Consider the following 16,025-nt stretch of genomic DNA (forward strand, 5'->3'; position numbering starts at 1 on the left):
CAAATGATACTACTAAACCATTCTCCAAGTAGTCATGTCAATTTACACTCTACTAGTTTCTGTTGCTCCACATTCTTGTTAACACTTAGAATGATCTTTTATTTTAGCCATTCTGGTAGGTGTTTCATGATGTCTCATGTTTTGCTTTGTTCTGTTTAATTTTCCCAACTACTAATGAGATTGAGCATTTCTTCAATGTTAGTCATTCTTCAAAGTTAGTCTTTGTTAGTCTTCTTGAAGTGCCTATTCGGGTCTCCATTGTATATTTTTCTAATAAATTGTCTTTTTCTTATTTTGCTGGCATTCTTCATATATTCCAGATACAATACCTTCATCACATGTGTTTCAAATATCTTATTTTACTCTGTGCCAAGTCTTTCTGCTCTCTTAATGTAATCTTTCAATAAATAGCTCTTAATTTTAATCTAATCAACTTTATCAATCTTTCCTTTATGATTAGTGCTTTTTAACACTTAAGGTTTCTCCACACAGACATGAAGATATTCTCTCGTGTTATCTTTGGGAGCTTTATTATTTTAAGTTTCATACTAGATCTATAATCTATGTAGAATTTATTTATTTATTTATTTATTTGAGATGGAGTCTTGCCCTGTTGCCCAGGCTAGAGTGCAGTGGCACAATCTCAGCTCACTGGAACCTCTGCTTCTGAGTTCAAATGATCCTCTCGCCTAAGCCTCCTGAGTAGCTGGGATAACAGGTGCATGCTACCAAACCTGGCTAATTTTTGTATTTTTAGTAGAGACACGGTTTCACCATGTTGGCCAGGCTGGTTTCAAACTCCTGGCTCAAGTGATCCACCCACCTCGGCCTCCCAAAGTGCTTGGATTATAGGTGTGAGCCACTGTGTCCAGGCTAGAATTCATTTATTGTTATGGTATGAGGTAGGGGTCAACTTTCACTTTTTCTCTATGCTTATCTAATGTCCCAGTGTCCATTCTTAAAAAGACTACCTCTAATCCAGTTTTGCACTGCCATCTTCACAAATCAATATGTGCCTGGGTCTGTTTCTGGGTCCTGTATTCTATTCCAGCAGTTTATGTCTATCCTGCACTGATTCCACACTGTCTTAATTACTGTAGTTTCATAAGAAACCTTAAAATCTAATAGTGTAATCCCCTCAAATTTATTTTTCTTTTTCCAACATTGTTATGGCTATTTTAGATCCTTTGCATTTCTATATGAATTTTGGAATCAGATTTTCAATTTCCACAAAAAAAACTGGTGGAGAATTTTCACACACTGATCTTCACTAAAGGAACTTCCAAAAGATATACTTCAGGTGAAGGAAAGTGATCTTAGATACCAGAAGGAATGGATTTTATTTTATTTGAGATAGGGCCTCACTCTGTCACTCAGGCTGGAATGCAGTGGGGAGATCTCAGCTGCAACCTCAACCTCCGGGCTCAAGAAATCTTCCCGCCTCAGCCTCCCAAGTAGCTGGGACCACAGGTCCACCACACTCAGCTAATTTTTTGTAGATAATGGTTTTTACCACATTGCCCAGGCTGGTCTCAAACCCCTAAGACTCTAGTGATTGGCCTGTCTCAGCCTCCCAAATTGCTGGGATTACAGGTGTGAACCACGGCACCTGGCTAGGAATGGATTTTGGGTGTTTTTTTTTGAGACAGAGTCTCGCTCTGTCACCAAGGCTGGAGTGAAGTGGCATGATCTTGGCTCACTGCAACCTCCACCTCCTGGGTTCAAGCGATTCTCCTGCCTCAGCCTCCTGAGTAGCTGGGATTACAGGCATGTGCCACCACGCCCAGCTAATTTTTGTATTTTTAGTAAAGACGGGGTTTCACCATATTGGACATGCTGGTCTCAAACTCCTATCCTCATGATCCGCCCGCCTCAACCTCCCAAAGTGTTGGGATTACAGGCGTGAGCCACTGCGGCCAGCTAGGAATGGATTTTATTTTATTTTATTTGAGATGGACTCTTGCTCTGTTGCCAGGCTGGAGTGCAGTGGCACCATCACGGCTCACTGTAACCTCTGCCTCCCGGGTTTAAGCGATTCTCCTGCCTCAGCCTCCCCACTAGCTGGGACTACAGGCATGCACCACCATGCCCAGCTAATTTTTATATTTTTCGTAGAGACAGGGTTTGACCATCTTGGCCAGGATGGTCTCGATCTCTTGACCTCATGATCTGCCCACCTCTGCCTCCTAAAGTGCTGGGAGGCGTGAACCACTGCGCCCAGCTTTCTTTTCTTTTTTCTTTATTTAAATTTTTGAGATGGAGTTTCACTCTTGCTGCCCAGGCTGGAGTGCAATGGCGTGATCTTGGCTCATGGCAACCTCTGCCTCCTGGGTTCAAGCAATTCTCCTGCCTCAGCCTCTTAAGCAGCTGGGACTACAGGTGTGTGCCACTACACCTGGCTAATTTTTGTATTTTTAGTGGAGATGGGGTTTCACTATGTTGGCCAGGCTGGTCTCCAACTCCTGACCTCGAGAACCATCCACCTCAGCCTCCTAAAGTGCTGGGATTATAGGCATGTGCCACTGCGCCGGGCCAGAAATGGATTTTAAAAGTGCAATCTGACAAACTCAGTATTCCAACTGTATTTATTCCATTTACATTGTATTTTTTGTATTTAGACTTTTTCAATCATATTACTTTTTAATTGTTTGGTCCACTTTTCTGAGCTTTAAAAAAAAAAAATTGTTGGCCAAGCGCGGTGGCTCACACCTGTAATCCCAGCACTTTGGGAGGCCGAGGAAGGCGGATCACCTGAGGTCAGGAGTGTGAGACCAGCCTGGACAACATGGTGAAACCCTGTCTCTCCGAAAAATACAAAAATTAGCCAGGCATGGTGGTGTGTGCCTGTAATCCCAGCTATTTGGGGAGCTGAGGAAGAATTTCTTGAACCCGGGAGGTGGAGGGTGCAGTGAGCTGAGATTGCGCCACTGCATTCCAGCCTGAGTGACAGAGTGAGACTCTATTAAAAAAAAAAAAATTCCTACTCTGCCTTTTTCTTGGGGGTTAGGAAGATGGTTGATTTTTTTGCTTATTTGCATTTCTTATTGTAATTTTTTCCTCTTTATTGGTTTGGATTTACATACTCTATTTCTATTCTTAAGGGTAACCCTTAAATCTTACCATGTATATTTGATTTTATAGAGCCTGTTTCTCTACTTTACAACTGCTTCAATTCACTCTTCAACTCACTATCATCTGGTTTCTGGCCCTACCACTCCAACGGAAGTTTGCAGTTTCCAAATGCTAAGTTCAGTAGTCCTTTTACCAATCCTTATCTCACTGGATTTTCCTACTGATCTGACGTTTGTGATCACCCCTTTTTCTAGATATTATAGTTCCTAGGGTTCCTTGGCATTGTGCTTTCTTAGAGTTTTGTTTTGCATAACTTTCTGACTATTCCTCCTCATCCCCACTCCACCTCCTCTCCTTCTTGGGCCTTTCCTCCTTAGCTTCTATTAAAAATAAGTATTTCCCCACAAACTGTCCCAACCCACTGCTGTTATTTTACAAATCCACCCTATGTGATTCCCATCCATCTCCTATGGGATCAGTTGCCACCTCTATGGGCTAACTCCCAAATTAATTTCTCTAGCCTGACCTCTTCCTTGAACTTCAGACTCTTAAATCTAATTTCCAGCTGGCCAACCAGACCTGGATATAACACAGACAACCCAAATTCAACAAGCCTAAAACCACTCTTAGTTATCTACTCCCCTCCTAGAGAGAAAAGCCAGCTTCTCTTCCTTCTGTACATTCTTTCACATCATCTAGAAACATGGGAGATTTGACTACTTCCTCCCTCTGCATCCCACATCTTATCCAATAATGACACCTCCCAATTCTACCTCCTAAAGCACCTTGTCTAGCCCTCAGCCCACTGGCCAAATGTGGCCCAGGACGGCTTTGAATGCAACTCAACACAAATTCGTGAAACATTATGAGATTTTTTTTTTTTTAGCTCATCAGCTATCGTTACTGTTTTTTATGTGAGGTCTAAGACAATTCTTCTTCCAGTGTGGCCCAGGGAAGCCAAAAGATTGGACATTCCTGTCCTATTTTTCTGGTTCTTCCGGTTTTCCCCCCAAATAGTATTCTATGGTTATTAGATATACCAGAAAAATTGACTCTATGGTAAAGTAAATGTTGGTAAGTGCTGGAAAACTAAGAAAAATGTTTATTACAGGACTTTTCAAACAGACAACTATGTAGCTATTATATTCTAGATATGAGGTGATGTAACTTCGTCTTTTCCATGCTGGTTTTAGCATTTCTGTGGAACACCGTTTAGCATCTCATATGCCTCATGATCAATCATTAACTGCTACTCTAAGGCCCTCCATTCTCCCCTACCCTCACCACCATGGCCCTAGGTCAGCTCTTGCCATCTCTGGTTCCCTAGCTCGGGTCTTGTTGCCTCAAACGTGCTATTCACAGTGATGCAAGAGTGAGCCCCTAAAATTCAAATCTACCATGTCTCTCTACCGCTTACACTTGAGGCTAAACTTCTTCATAGGGTTAGGAAAAGCCCCACCACCTGGTCCAGCTCCACCTCTCTCACCGCACGCCACATTCACATCATACCTTAGAAATATGTTTGTGCCTCCCAAAATGCTCCATGCTCTTTTAGGTTTCTGTGACTTTGTTCATATGATGCTATTTGTCTGGAATATCATTATCCACACCAATTCACTGGTTAACTGCTACTTCTCCCTTTAAGACTCAGCTTGAGTGCCACTCTGCTCAGGAAGGTTTCCTGACTGGGCTAAGTACCCCCTCACCTCAGCTCCCATAATCCACCTGTATAGGAAATTACAAGCCAGGCACAGTGGCTCACGCCTGTAATCCCAGCACTATGGGAGGACGATGCGGGAGGATCACTTCAGCCCAGGAGCTCGAGACCAGCCTGGGCAACATAGGGAGACCCTGTCTCTACAAAATGTAAAATTAGCCCAGTGCGGTGGTGCATGTCTTTGGTCCCAGCTACTTGGGGAGGCTGAAGTTAGAGAAGCGCTTAAGCCCAGGAGGTTAAGGCTGCAGTGAGCCATGATTACACCACTGCACTCCAGCTTGGGCAACACAGCAAGACCCTGTCTCAAAAAAAAAAAAGGAAAAAAATTATAAATTTGCTGCCCCATGAGCTTCTTAAAAGCAGAAAACTATATGATATTCATCTTATTTTTCTTATTTATCCTTCCCAAACTCTAAATGCTGATGGGTTCCAAGGTTCAGTTCTCTTCTATTTTCTCAAGTAACTTTCCATAACACCTGTACCCTCAGGACCCCAAACTGATGCCCCCAGTCAAACTATTTTCAACTCTTTCCAGATCTCTATGGACGGGCTGCTTATTCAGGTCTGAGTCCAAATGTAACCTTCTCCTGACCACTCCATCCAAGTGGGCCCATATTCACTCTCTCCCTTACATTGTCTTACACTGTCTGAATTAAATCTATTTGCTTATTGTCCATTCCTCCTTCCACACTATCCCATGAAAATGAAGAGTTTTTATTCACCGCTTTGTCTCTAAAGCCTAAAACAGTGTTTGGCATATTACTGATACTCACTAAATGTTTGTCAAATGAGCTACTGCCTAACACAGATCTGGCATGTCATACTTGCTTATATCTGAGTGCTTACTAAGTGCCCAATAGTGTGCTAAATACATCACAGGAACTGCTGCTTCTTATCGTAAGTGTTAACATCGTCTCCATTTTACCCAGAGACACAGGAGTTCAGAAGCTTGCTCAGGTTCCAGCATAGGAAGGGATAGGAACACTGGAGGCCCGATCCAGAGCCAACTTTCTTAGCCACTGTGCTGTCCTCCCACTTACATCTTTAAGGACTTAAAGGGTGTACTCAAAGAAAAGCAGGGAGCAAAGATCCAAAGATCACATTTGTTGAAAGCAGAAAGGGAGTCAGAGGAAGAAGGAAACATACTAAAGAAGGTCTCTGCCTTTTGTATTTCGCACTGCCTCCAGGACTGAATGTTCTAATTCCTGACACAGATTCGGAAGGCCCACTTCCAATAGCTCAGAGAGGGTTGAATTACCTTTACCAGCCAAAGCTACTGCTCTCTTGGACGAGAGAAATTTCAACTCACTAGTTAATTGCCATGGTATAGGGAAAGAACAAGGGGCTGGAAATCCAGACACTTGGAGGCTACTGCCGGCTGTGCCCAGGGTTCTCTAGTGGACATCTGGCCAACCAGGTCCTTTCTCCGAGTCTCAGTTTCTCCATCTGTGGGGGAAGAGGCATGCTGCTCTGATGATCTGTGACTCTGGCAGGTATGGATCTCCAGAGTTCCCTCAGCTCAGCTCTAGATGCCAGTGGAGAGAGGCCGCCTTTCTGATTGCTGGAGCCTGGGCCTCACCCTTGGGTATGAGAAGCACAGAATTTTCTAAAATACAGGAAGTGAAGAAATTGCCTTTGGAAAACAGAAAACCTGAGTGTAACACACCCTCCTCCAAGAGTGACACACAGTAATGGCCAAGCAAACAGTCCTTCCCTGCAATATTTATTAAGGAATTTAAACATACACAAGAGAAAGGCAGCCAGGAACTGTGGTTCCCACACATGAAATCTTGTAAGCAAAGTTTTCTTGTCTGCATTTTCAAGTGGGGTGAACAATGACTGAGGGGAATGCTGTTCCGGCCCGCTGCCCCATACACCTGGGAAAGGTAGGGAAACAGAGCACCCTGGATACACAAGCATGAGAGGGTGATCTGCAGACTGGGAGAAGGGAACAGAGAAAGAAGTTATCAATGACATGGCATTTTTTTTTAAACCATAAGAAAAACACAACAGTTTTAGGCTGCTGATAAATTAACTCCTCTCTGTTGTAAACCTAAAACTAAACAAAAACAAAAATACCCAGAGCAGATGGGGAGAGGGTGGGAGGTGGAACACACACCCATACACGCACACAAACACACACACGCACACACAAGCAGTACATGTTAAGCTCTGCATTCCCACTATAGGCTTGGTCCTCCAGCCACGGAGCCAGATCCTACTGAAGGTAGGTGAGAGGTGGGAAGGGATGTGTGTCTGTGTGGGATCTTCACAAAGTCTTTGGTGCTAATAAAGGCTGACTGAAGCAGCAAGTCCTGAAGCCCCAGATCCGGAAAGCAACTCAGGGCGAAGAGAGTAATATTTTTGCTCATCCTCACAGGAGGGGGCTTGCCTCACCCCAGGGCTAGGGTCAAACTCACCCAGGACCCAGGGAGTATTTAATATGATTTCGGTACTTGCTTCATTCCCATAAATCATGAGAACATGATGTCTCCTCTTCAAATTTAAAAACTTAGAAACAGCTTATTAACACATATAGAAGGACCTCTAAGCTTTCCCCTCTTTGGCTAATACATAACACCTACAGACCCTTCTGAGAGTCTGATAGGAGCTTTAACCTTGAGGGAAGGTATTCAAAGGTATGCACATTTCTCCCACAGTTTAAGTGCCTTCTGCCAACAACTTCTAAGGTGCTGGTGCCAGGAGAGGACTGGGGAGGACGAGGGGATGGCTATGGGGCATGTACAACATAAAGCAACAGAGAGGTCTTCATGTTTGGGAAGTGGCTGGGCAGACTGCCAAACCCCAAATGACTTATTGAGCAATTTCTAAACCAAACAGAGAGGTAGGAAAAGAGGATGGGGGTCAGGGGTGGAGGCTGTGGAAAGGAGAGAGTGAGGGCTGAGGAGAATGGCAGCCTGGCAGCCATACAGGTGTTTGCTTTTATTTCCACATCTGAGGACTCAGAGTCTGATTTGCTGCCTGTCCATTTCCGCCACCCATTGACTGTCCATAGTTCATCATGCCGTTGGCTCCATAGAAGTTCATCCCAGCCATCTGCTGGGTCATCTGAAAGGGAGAGAGGAGACTTTCAGACCAGGCTGTGGGCATTCCGCCAATTAGTGCAAAAGGCAGGGTAGGGCTCTCTTTCTCTGCCAGGATGGAGAGAATGAGACAAAGGGAAACTCTGTTATGGATAGTAAACCCTGGACCTTAGCAGTCAGATCATTTCAAGACCATGTACATGAACGACTATTCAGGAGTGCCAGTCGACAGAGACTAAGGCTCAGGGAGGGAAAGAAGGCATCCTGGCACCTGGATCCAGTCGACAGAAAATCAGCATGAGTTCCTCTCTTTTTCTTTTCCAGTCCCTCATCCTAAATAGAAGGGGCCTCTTGTTAACTTGCCTGGCCAACCCTAAAGGCTGAAATAAAAGCCCCCTCCCCAATGCTCCCGCCTCATCTTCAGCACAGCTATTACCGTCAGTGTCAGGGAAAGCGCATGAGCAGGCTCGCTAGTTTGCAGAAGGGGGAAAAAAAGGAACTGGACTGTTGAGAATGAACAAAGGCAGGGTGGGGGAAAAAGACTAATGTGTCTTCAGTGTATGAGATGGGAAGGAGCTGGGAGAAAGTCAGTGGAATAAGGCCTGAGGCAAGGGGGAGGATGGGCGGAGGTCCTTCATGAATTCAATTGAAAGACAGGCCCATAGCAGTGAACAGAAAAATACTTTATCGAGAAAAATGCCTTGAATTTCCTGAGCCTCGTACATTTTCTATATAAACTCTTTTTCTTTAGGAGAAAGTATTATTTTCTTGTACCAACTTTTAAAGTAAATTTCAAACTTACATAAAAGTTTAAAGAATAGTACAATAAAACCCATATAACTTCTTCCTGAAATTCACCAACTGTTAACATTTGCCATATTTTCTCTCTGTTCCTACAAAAAAAACTTACATTTTTTGATGAGCATCAAAAGTTGCAGATAACAAAAGAAAAAAAAAAGCTGCAGCTGTCATGACATTTCACTCCTAAGTCAGGAGGCACCTCACAAGAATGAGTGCTTTAATAGAATCACAAAACAATGAACACACTCAAGAATTCTAACATTAATACAATATTCTAATGTACATGGCATTTCAATTTCAGATCTCCTTTAATAAACTAGAACAGTTTCCCTACCACTTCCTTCCATTTCTTCCTGACACTGACAGTTTTAAGAACCCAGGACAGTTATTCCGTAGCATATCCCTCAATGTGGATTCACCTCATGTTTTTTCATAATTGGATCCAGGTTAAATACTTTTGGCAAGATTCTATGGAGGTGATATGATGTCTTTCTTAGTACAAAATATCAGGAAGCATATGATATTAATTTGTTCAATTGTCAGTAATTTTATGTTTGATCACTTGGCTAAGGTAGTGGCTATATATTTTTTTCATTATAATTAAAAAATAATCTGAAGGGCATTTCTTTGCAAATGTGTGAATCCCTTGTTCTTTTTATAATTACTATCATTCTTCTGTAAAGAAGGCTTTTCCTCCCTCCACTCCACACCTGGTTTTTAAAAAATATCACCATGGACTCGTGTTTTTGTTTTTTTTTTTTTTTCCATTCAATGTTTCATAATCCATTAGTTTTGTTAGTCTTTTTGATGTTCAAACTGTCTCATTTGGCCAGTCAGAGCCACTGGAAGTTGGCTCATGTGCCACTCTGACACATTCCCATCAGAGTTATAGCATTCCACTACCTATACAAATAAAAATGAAACAATGAAAATAAGTGAATGTAAGTCTCCACTGTGAAAGCCAGAAAATAACAAGGTAAACCCATGGAAAACATATGGAAAGAAATACTAAAGATACACCAGAAATTGAGGTAGAAAACAGAAAAATGTCGCACCAATACATCAAAATCCTGGTTCTTTGAGAAAAATTAATGAGGCTGCTTGGCATAACTTTTGATAAATTTGAAAACCTTGATGAAATGGAAAATCTAGGTAAATACACTTTTCCAAAATTAACTTCCACAGAAGATACAGAAAACTATCAAAGATTTGCTACAAAAGAAAGCAATAGGGCCACACAACTCCATATGGAAATTCTACAAAACTTTCAAAGACAAATACTACATAAATTATTCCAGACTACAGAGAAAGAAAAACATAAAAATACTTTTTCTAAATCAAGTATAACATTGATACTACGCTGATAAAGATAGCATATGCATGCACATGTGCAGTACACATGCACCACCTCTCTGGTATTCCTTTGCCTTGTCTCCTGGTTTTTACATTAAATCACTTTGTATTGCTTTGTACCTAGTACAAAACTAGTGTTGCTTTGTGAACCAATTTGAACATCATTTTCTTCTGATAGAAGAGTTGCCTACTGATATGATTGGTATGTTTGGTCTCAATTCCATCATATTATATTTTTACTGTGTTTACTGTATTTGCTGCACTTTGTAGTCTGTTTTTACAAATTCTCAGCCGGGTGCAGTGGCTCATGCCTGTAATCCCAGCACTTTGGGAGGTCAAGGCGGGTGGATTACCTGAGGTTAGGAGTTCAAGACTAGCCTGGCCAACATGGTGAAACCCTGTCTCTACTGAAAATACAAAAAAATTAACCGGGCATGGTGGGGGGTGCCTGTAATTCCATCTACTTAGGAGGCTGAGGCAGGAGAATCACTTGATCCTAGAAGGCAGAGGTGGCAGTGAGCCGATATTCTGCCACTTGCACCCCAGCCTGGGTGACAGAGTGAGACTCCATCTCANAAAAAAAAAAAAAAAAATTATCTTGGTATTCAGAACATTTCACATGTTTGTTCTAGTGATTACTTTTATATGAATACTTTTAGCAATGTCCTTAGTCTCCTTTTTCCTTATTCAAGCTTCCATGATTTGGTTTGTCAGCTTATTACATCCTTTGACTTCTACTTATTTCCTACACAATATTTATTATTCCACTTTTCTCCCTTCTCCTTCCATTATTTTTAGTTGTATTTGTTTGCCAGAATATAATATATATCCTGCAACCCTTGTCATCACCTTTGTTTTAGTCTTACATTCTCAATTAAACATTCAATTCTCACCATCGGTTCTTTTGCCAAAAATGCTTAGATGGATGAAGCTTATCTTCTGTTAGATTCCCCAGGAAAGCCTTGTAAGTGTGATATTCCCTGAGTTTTTTCAGATTTAGTTTTTACAGCCTTGATACCTTAAGGGTAGCTTGGCTGGGTTGGCTGTAAAATGCTTGTCTTGTCTTGCATATACTTGAGTGCCTTTAAACTACTACTCCCCTTGTTCTTTTTGTATTTTGCTATTTGGAAGTCTGATGTCAACCTGAGTATTTTTCATTTGGTGTAAGTGACAGATTTTTGTGGGTAGGAGGTATGGAAGAGGCTGGAGCCCTAAACATTTTTAATGTTCTTTAAAGTCTGTCAGTTTACTGGGATATGTTTTAGAGTTGACTGTTCTGGGTCAATTTTCCCAGATACACAGTGGACTCTTTCCATACTATATCCAAGTCTTTTATTTCTAGAAAGTTTTCTTGTGTTATAGATTGAAATACAATAATTCTGTCCCATGTTTTATTTATTTTGTCTTTATTTCTTTGGACATCTCCAAATACACGTATGTTAGGTTTTCTTTGCTCAACTTCCATATTAATTTGTCTGATTCTTTTTACTCCTTTCTACATTTAGTTTTCATTCTTTTAGCTGTTTTATGCCTTTCCTCAATGCCAAATATATTTTCAGCTCAATCTATTGTTCTTTGGTTAACTTGTAATTCAGTCTTTATATGATAATTTTGGCTTTTTCTTCAATTTCTTTTCTGAGTTCAGTAAACTTTCATTTCACACGTTCAGTTTTTTATCCACTTTGGTTCTAAGTTTTTGAATTTCTGATTTAAGGTGTTTTGTCTTACCTGCAAACATTTGTTTAAGGACATTTAATTCAGGTTGGTAGATTGTGTAACAATTTTCTTTTGCTTCATGACTGTTTTTTGAGGGAGAATATTCATTATATGAAATGTTTTGATTTTCATTTTCTGTTTTCTTCTTGTAGTAGTTTTGCACAAATGTCAGCTGCCATGTTTGGGTTATTTTGTAAGGTCTTATTCTTTTCTCAATCAGCAATGATAGGTGTGAGGGTTTGGGGAGGCTTACTAAATTTCTTAGATTAGGAGCATCATCTTTTATTAGTAAAGTGGTTATTTTGGAAGAGGGAGGAAGCTGTATATCTGATTTTGTGATTCTCATTTTCATTTCTCATGTCTTTCTTTCCCTTCACCACCAGGTCTTCCTAAGGGTACCTCCTCCTTTTAAGTCATGCCCATCTCCCCAAGAAGCAATACTTTCCTAAGGTTACTACCTATACTCCTATATATCTCAAGTCTCTTATTTTTGATCCTCCAAGTAAACAGAGTTCTAACCTACCACATCTCAGACCTGTTTTCAGTATGTCTGATGAGGGTAGGTCCTTCTCCTTCTGGGGGTTACTTTATCTGTGCCCCTGCTCCCTCTTTTCTTTTTATAGTCTCCTCTGTGATGCTGGCTCTGCTAGATTTGGCGTTTATATGCACCTTGCCACGCCATTTGAACCTTATAGTATTCTGCCTGCTAAGTGACACTGCTATGAGAATATCTGCATTCATTGTTTGTATAGGGTTTATGTGTTTGTTTTTGCTTTTGAGAATGTGTGAAGAGATTCAGATTTAGGCAATTGCCCTTATTCTACAGGAACCCAGAACTCCTCAGAAAGTCTCACTTTAGACAGACCTAGGGGGAAAAAAAAAAAAAAAAGCAAACCTAACAATGTCTCTGGCGTTATCTCTTCTACATGGAAAGGATTCAAAGGATAGCAGAGACGCACAAAGTGAGACAACCTTGAGAAAGCTCAAAACTCTTGCCACAGTAAAATGGGGTAGCTCACCTGAGTAAGGTTCCACTGCAGTTGCTGAGCTGGCTGGACCCCATAAACAGTCTGGGACATAGCTGCCATGCCTGCCATGTAGCCAGCCTGCTGGGTGGTCATCATTCCATTTGGCACACCCATCATTGATGCCTGCATGCCACCCATATATCCTGCAGGCATGGCCATGGGAGCAACCATCCCAGAAGCTCCTGGCTGAGCTACCATGCCTACTGGTGGGGGCATCATGCTCCCCATTATGCTGTTAGGAGGTGTAACCCCCGGAAAGCTGGGGTAGGCTGTGGGATATGCCATCTGAGCAGGGGCCATGAACATTGCTGCCAAGAAAACACACATATAGGTCTGTTAAAGAGGAAAAAACATACAGTCAGCCCAAAGTCTTCCTGGCTACCCCGTTCCAGCTGGAATTCTCAGGATTGCTCAACTCACAATGCTGTTTTACACAGCAAAGTAGTTAAAATCTCTACAAGACCTGCTATGGCTTACCAACGGGCTGCTGACCTAGCCACTTTCCCTTTAGGGTCCAGATCCAGACCTTGAGTTAGACTTCACAGAAGTGTGACCCCAGACTCCACAGAAGTATGACTCTGGGTTACATAATTTCCATCTGCTGATACTGTGGTCATGTTCAGGTTTGTTTGGTGTATGACATCCTGGCCCCCAAAGCAACTGTCACAATAAGTAATTCCTGCACGGAAGCCCTCATGTCTTTACCTGGTACATGGCCACGACACCCATGAAATCTACCTTGAGTAGGCATCTGAGGCGTCTGGGATCCATACAGTGAAAGAATGGAGTCTTTAGAGAGCTGTTTCTTGCCTATTTCTTCTGATTTGCTCCCTGGCTCTGGAAACAGGTTCAGGTTTTCAGGAACAGAGCCGGCACTCCCTGCAGTTGGCATGGAACCTACAACCTTAGGGCAAAGAGGTCAGGGGGAGAATTGAAATGGTTCTCATGGGGGTCTCCTTAAGGATCTCCCTTCCCTCTCTGGTGCTCCTAACATCTGCAATAAGAATTCACGACTCAAGTTAATAGCTTCCTGACATTTTTACTATTGAAATATCTGAAAACTCCTGATAGTTAAGCTCTGTTACAGTTCTTTCCTTTCACCAAAACATGTGATTTGGTAGAAACAAACACACAAAACAACCCACAAATGATGCAGCAGAGGAACTGAGTTTCAATCCCAGTGGTGCCATTTAGTAGCATAACCAGAGGCTAGTCACATAACTTTTATGAACTCATGTTTTCACATCTGTAAAATTCCCACTTTGCAGGTTTGTGGTGAAGATGTGAAATTATTAATGAAATATACAAAATGATATAAAAAAAACCCACCCCACAGTGTGCCTGAGACATAGCAGGCATTTCACAACTGGTGGCCATTAAAAGTTTCAAGTCTTTCCTACCTACAAGTGGCAGTAACTCAGGCCGAGGAGCTAGCCTCAAGTATCAGCCTTCACAATATCACACACTCCATAGAGGCAATTCAAAGGGCCCACTTTTTGAGCAGGAGACAAAATGGCATGAACAACACAATCTTAGAATCTTAAGACTGTGACAGGAATGATACAATGTTAAGGGAAGAATGAAGAATCAAGAAAACCAAAGTCCAACCCCACCAAGGAAGTATGACTTGGTTCCATGATTATGATACTGAAATCACTCATTTCAGAATGTTCTTTAATCCTAAGGGGCCCATAAGACTCACCTTTCTGGAACCTGAAGAAGGGGAGGGAACAGAGGCCAACAGATCTAAATCCTTCTCTAGAGTATTGCTGGTCTTACTATTTGCAATGGAGCAGGCCACAGGAGCATCTAGAAAGAGAGATCGAAGTTAAGATGCAGCACTGCTTACTAAGCCTATGCCTTCCTTGTATTCTAGACATAAAGCAAAGGTGGCCCATAAGCTCATGGACCTAGAAATCTAGACTTTTGGAACCATCTAGTGTGGATAGGGCTTCTCAAAAGAAGCTTCCCCCACCATTCCCAGAGTCCTCTGGGGAAGCCTGTAGCCCAGCTATCAGGCACAGGGCAGCAGAAACCCAGGCCTGAAGGTTATTTCAGCACCACAGTAGGGGGCTGGCTCCCTTCCGGCTATTTGAAGGGCAAGGTATGGAGGGTTCATTTTCAGAGAGCAAGGAAAGGTACAGAAATTAGAAGCCTAAGTAGCCAATAACCTAAATCAACAGAAGTGGATGGAAACAAAGTGCAACCATCAGCGCTGTGAAAGGTAGACAATAGGCTCGCTTTCCGAAAGGGCAGAATCACTAGTTCAGGATTTCAAGGATTTGGAGAAAAATGACCACAGGCCATCTCAGAAACAGGCTGCATCTGAAAAATGAAAGGAATGGGGGCAGGGAATGGAGTACAGGTAAGTGACATGAGGCTCAAAGGTGCTGTTTAGCAAAACTGCTAACATTTATGGAGGGCTCAGTATGTGCCAGGCATGGGGCCAAGAGCTTTAGAGGCATTATCTCATTTAACCCTTCCAACACCACCTTTGAAGTAGAGACTCATTCTCACTGCACAGATAGGAAAGGAACCATCAGAGGTTGCGTAAACTACCCAAGGTCACACAGACAGTAAGTAACACGGCAGGGCACTGGCTCCAAAGGCCATGCTCTAAACCACTACACCACACTGTCGCTCTGAAAAGTGTCACAGTAAACACTTCCTTAGAGCAACTGCTCAGATGTGAAACATACCAGGAAGAATGTGAGAGAACAGTCTTAGCCATGAAGACAAAACTGGAGAAGCCCATCTCTGCCTATCTTCCAGGGTCACTGAGAATTCATCAAAATGTGTAAGAACACGGAAGCTGAAAAGTCCAACTCTTACCAAGGCCCAACAAATCCATGACAGGTGCTGTGGATTTCGGGGAGCTTTTCCGAGGTAGCTGTGGGTCTTCTTTTTTCTGTGGCTAAGGTGAAAATATGTTATAGAAAGAAATAAGCAGGTGTTTTTAAACTTCTTTTTCTCCCATCTCCACTGTAAAGCCACAGTTTTCTTGTGGGTAGGGCTGCTGTTATTCAAAGAGAGTTACTGAAGAAACGAAACTCAGGAAGTGTCAGGTGAAAGAATCAAGTCAGGAGGCAGAAGTACATAAATCAAACCTAAAGTGAAAAACAAAGATATTGCCCATGATTGTCTGGCTTCCTGAAGAGACAAATCTTTCTGAAACCTAGACAACCGCAGAACAGGGGATCCAACAGAAGCAGCAGTTTTTGGTCCCAGGAAAAGCCAAGAATAAAGGTAGATATCTGATGGTACAAGAGCCAACACATCTCCCAGTGGTTAGAA

At 42.2% G+C, this 16,025-nt stretch overlaps 1 protein-coding gene across 4 annotated transcripts in view; it reads right to left on the reverse strand.

The window, feature by feature from the left end:
* Positions 1 to 6,491: 6,491 nt before the first annotated feature.
* The window catches only part of SMAP2 (small ArfGAP2), a 48,957-nt gene continuing 39,423 nt past the window's right edge, over positions 6,492 to 16,025 (reverse strand). For 3 of the 4 annotated variants that reach the window (XM_017507945.1, XM_037731193.1, XM_017507946.2), the window contains exons 6-10: positions 15,564 to 15,645; positions 14,434 to 14,540; positions 13,470 to 13,635; positions 12,723 to 13,039; positions 6,496 to 7,858 (exon numbers count right to left, since the gene is read on the reverse strand). In XM_017507945.1, the coding sequence (XP_017363434.1) occupies positions 7,733 to 7,858; positions 12,723 to 13,039; positions 13,470 to 13,635; positions 14,434 to 14,540; positions 15,564 to 15,645 (798 nt within the window). In that variant the 3' untranslated portion in view covers positions 6,496 to 7,732. Of the gene's footprint in view, positions 7,859 to 12,722; positions 13,040 to 13,469; positions 13,636 to 14,433; positions 14,541 to 15,563; positions 15,646 to 16,025 lie in introns of all 4 variants that reach the window. The other variant, XM_017507947.2, reaches the window with a different exon arrangement.

This window comes from Cebus imitator, unplaced genomic scaffold (assembly GCF_001604975.1).
Source record: "Cebus imitator isolate Cc_AM_T3 unplaced genomic scaffold, Cebus_imitator-1.0 Scaffold385, whole genome shotgun sequence".
NCBI lineage: Eukaryota > Metazoa > Chordata > Mammalia > Primates > Cebidae > Cebus > Cebus imitator.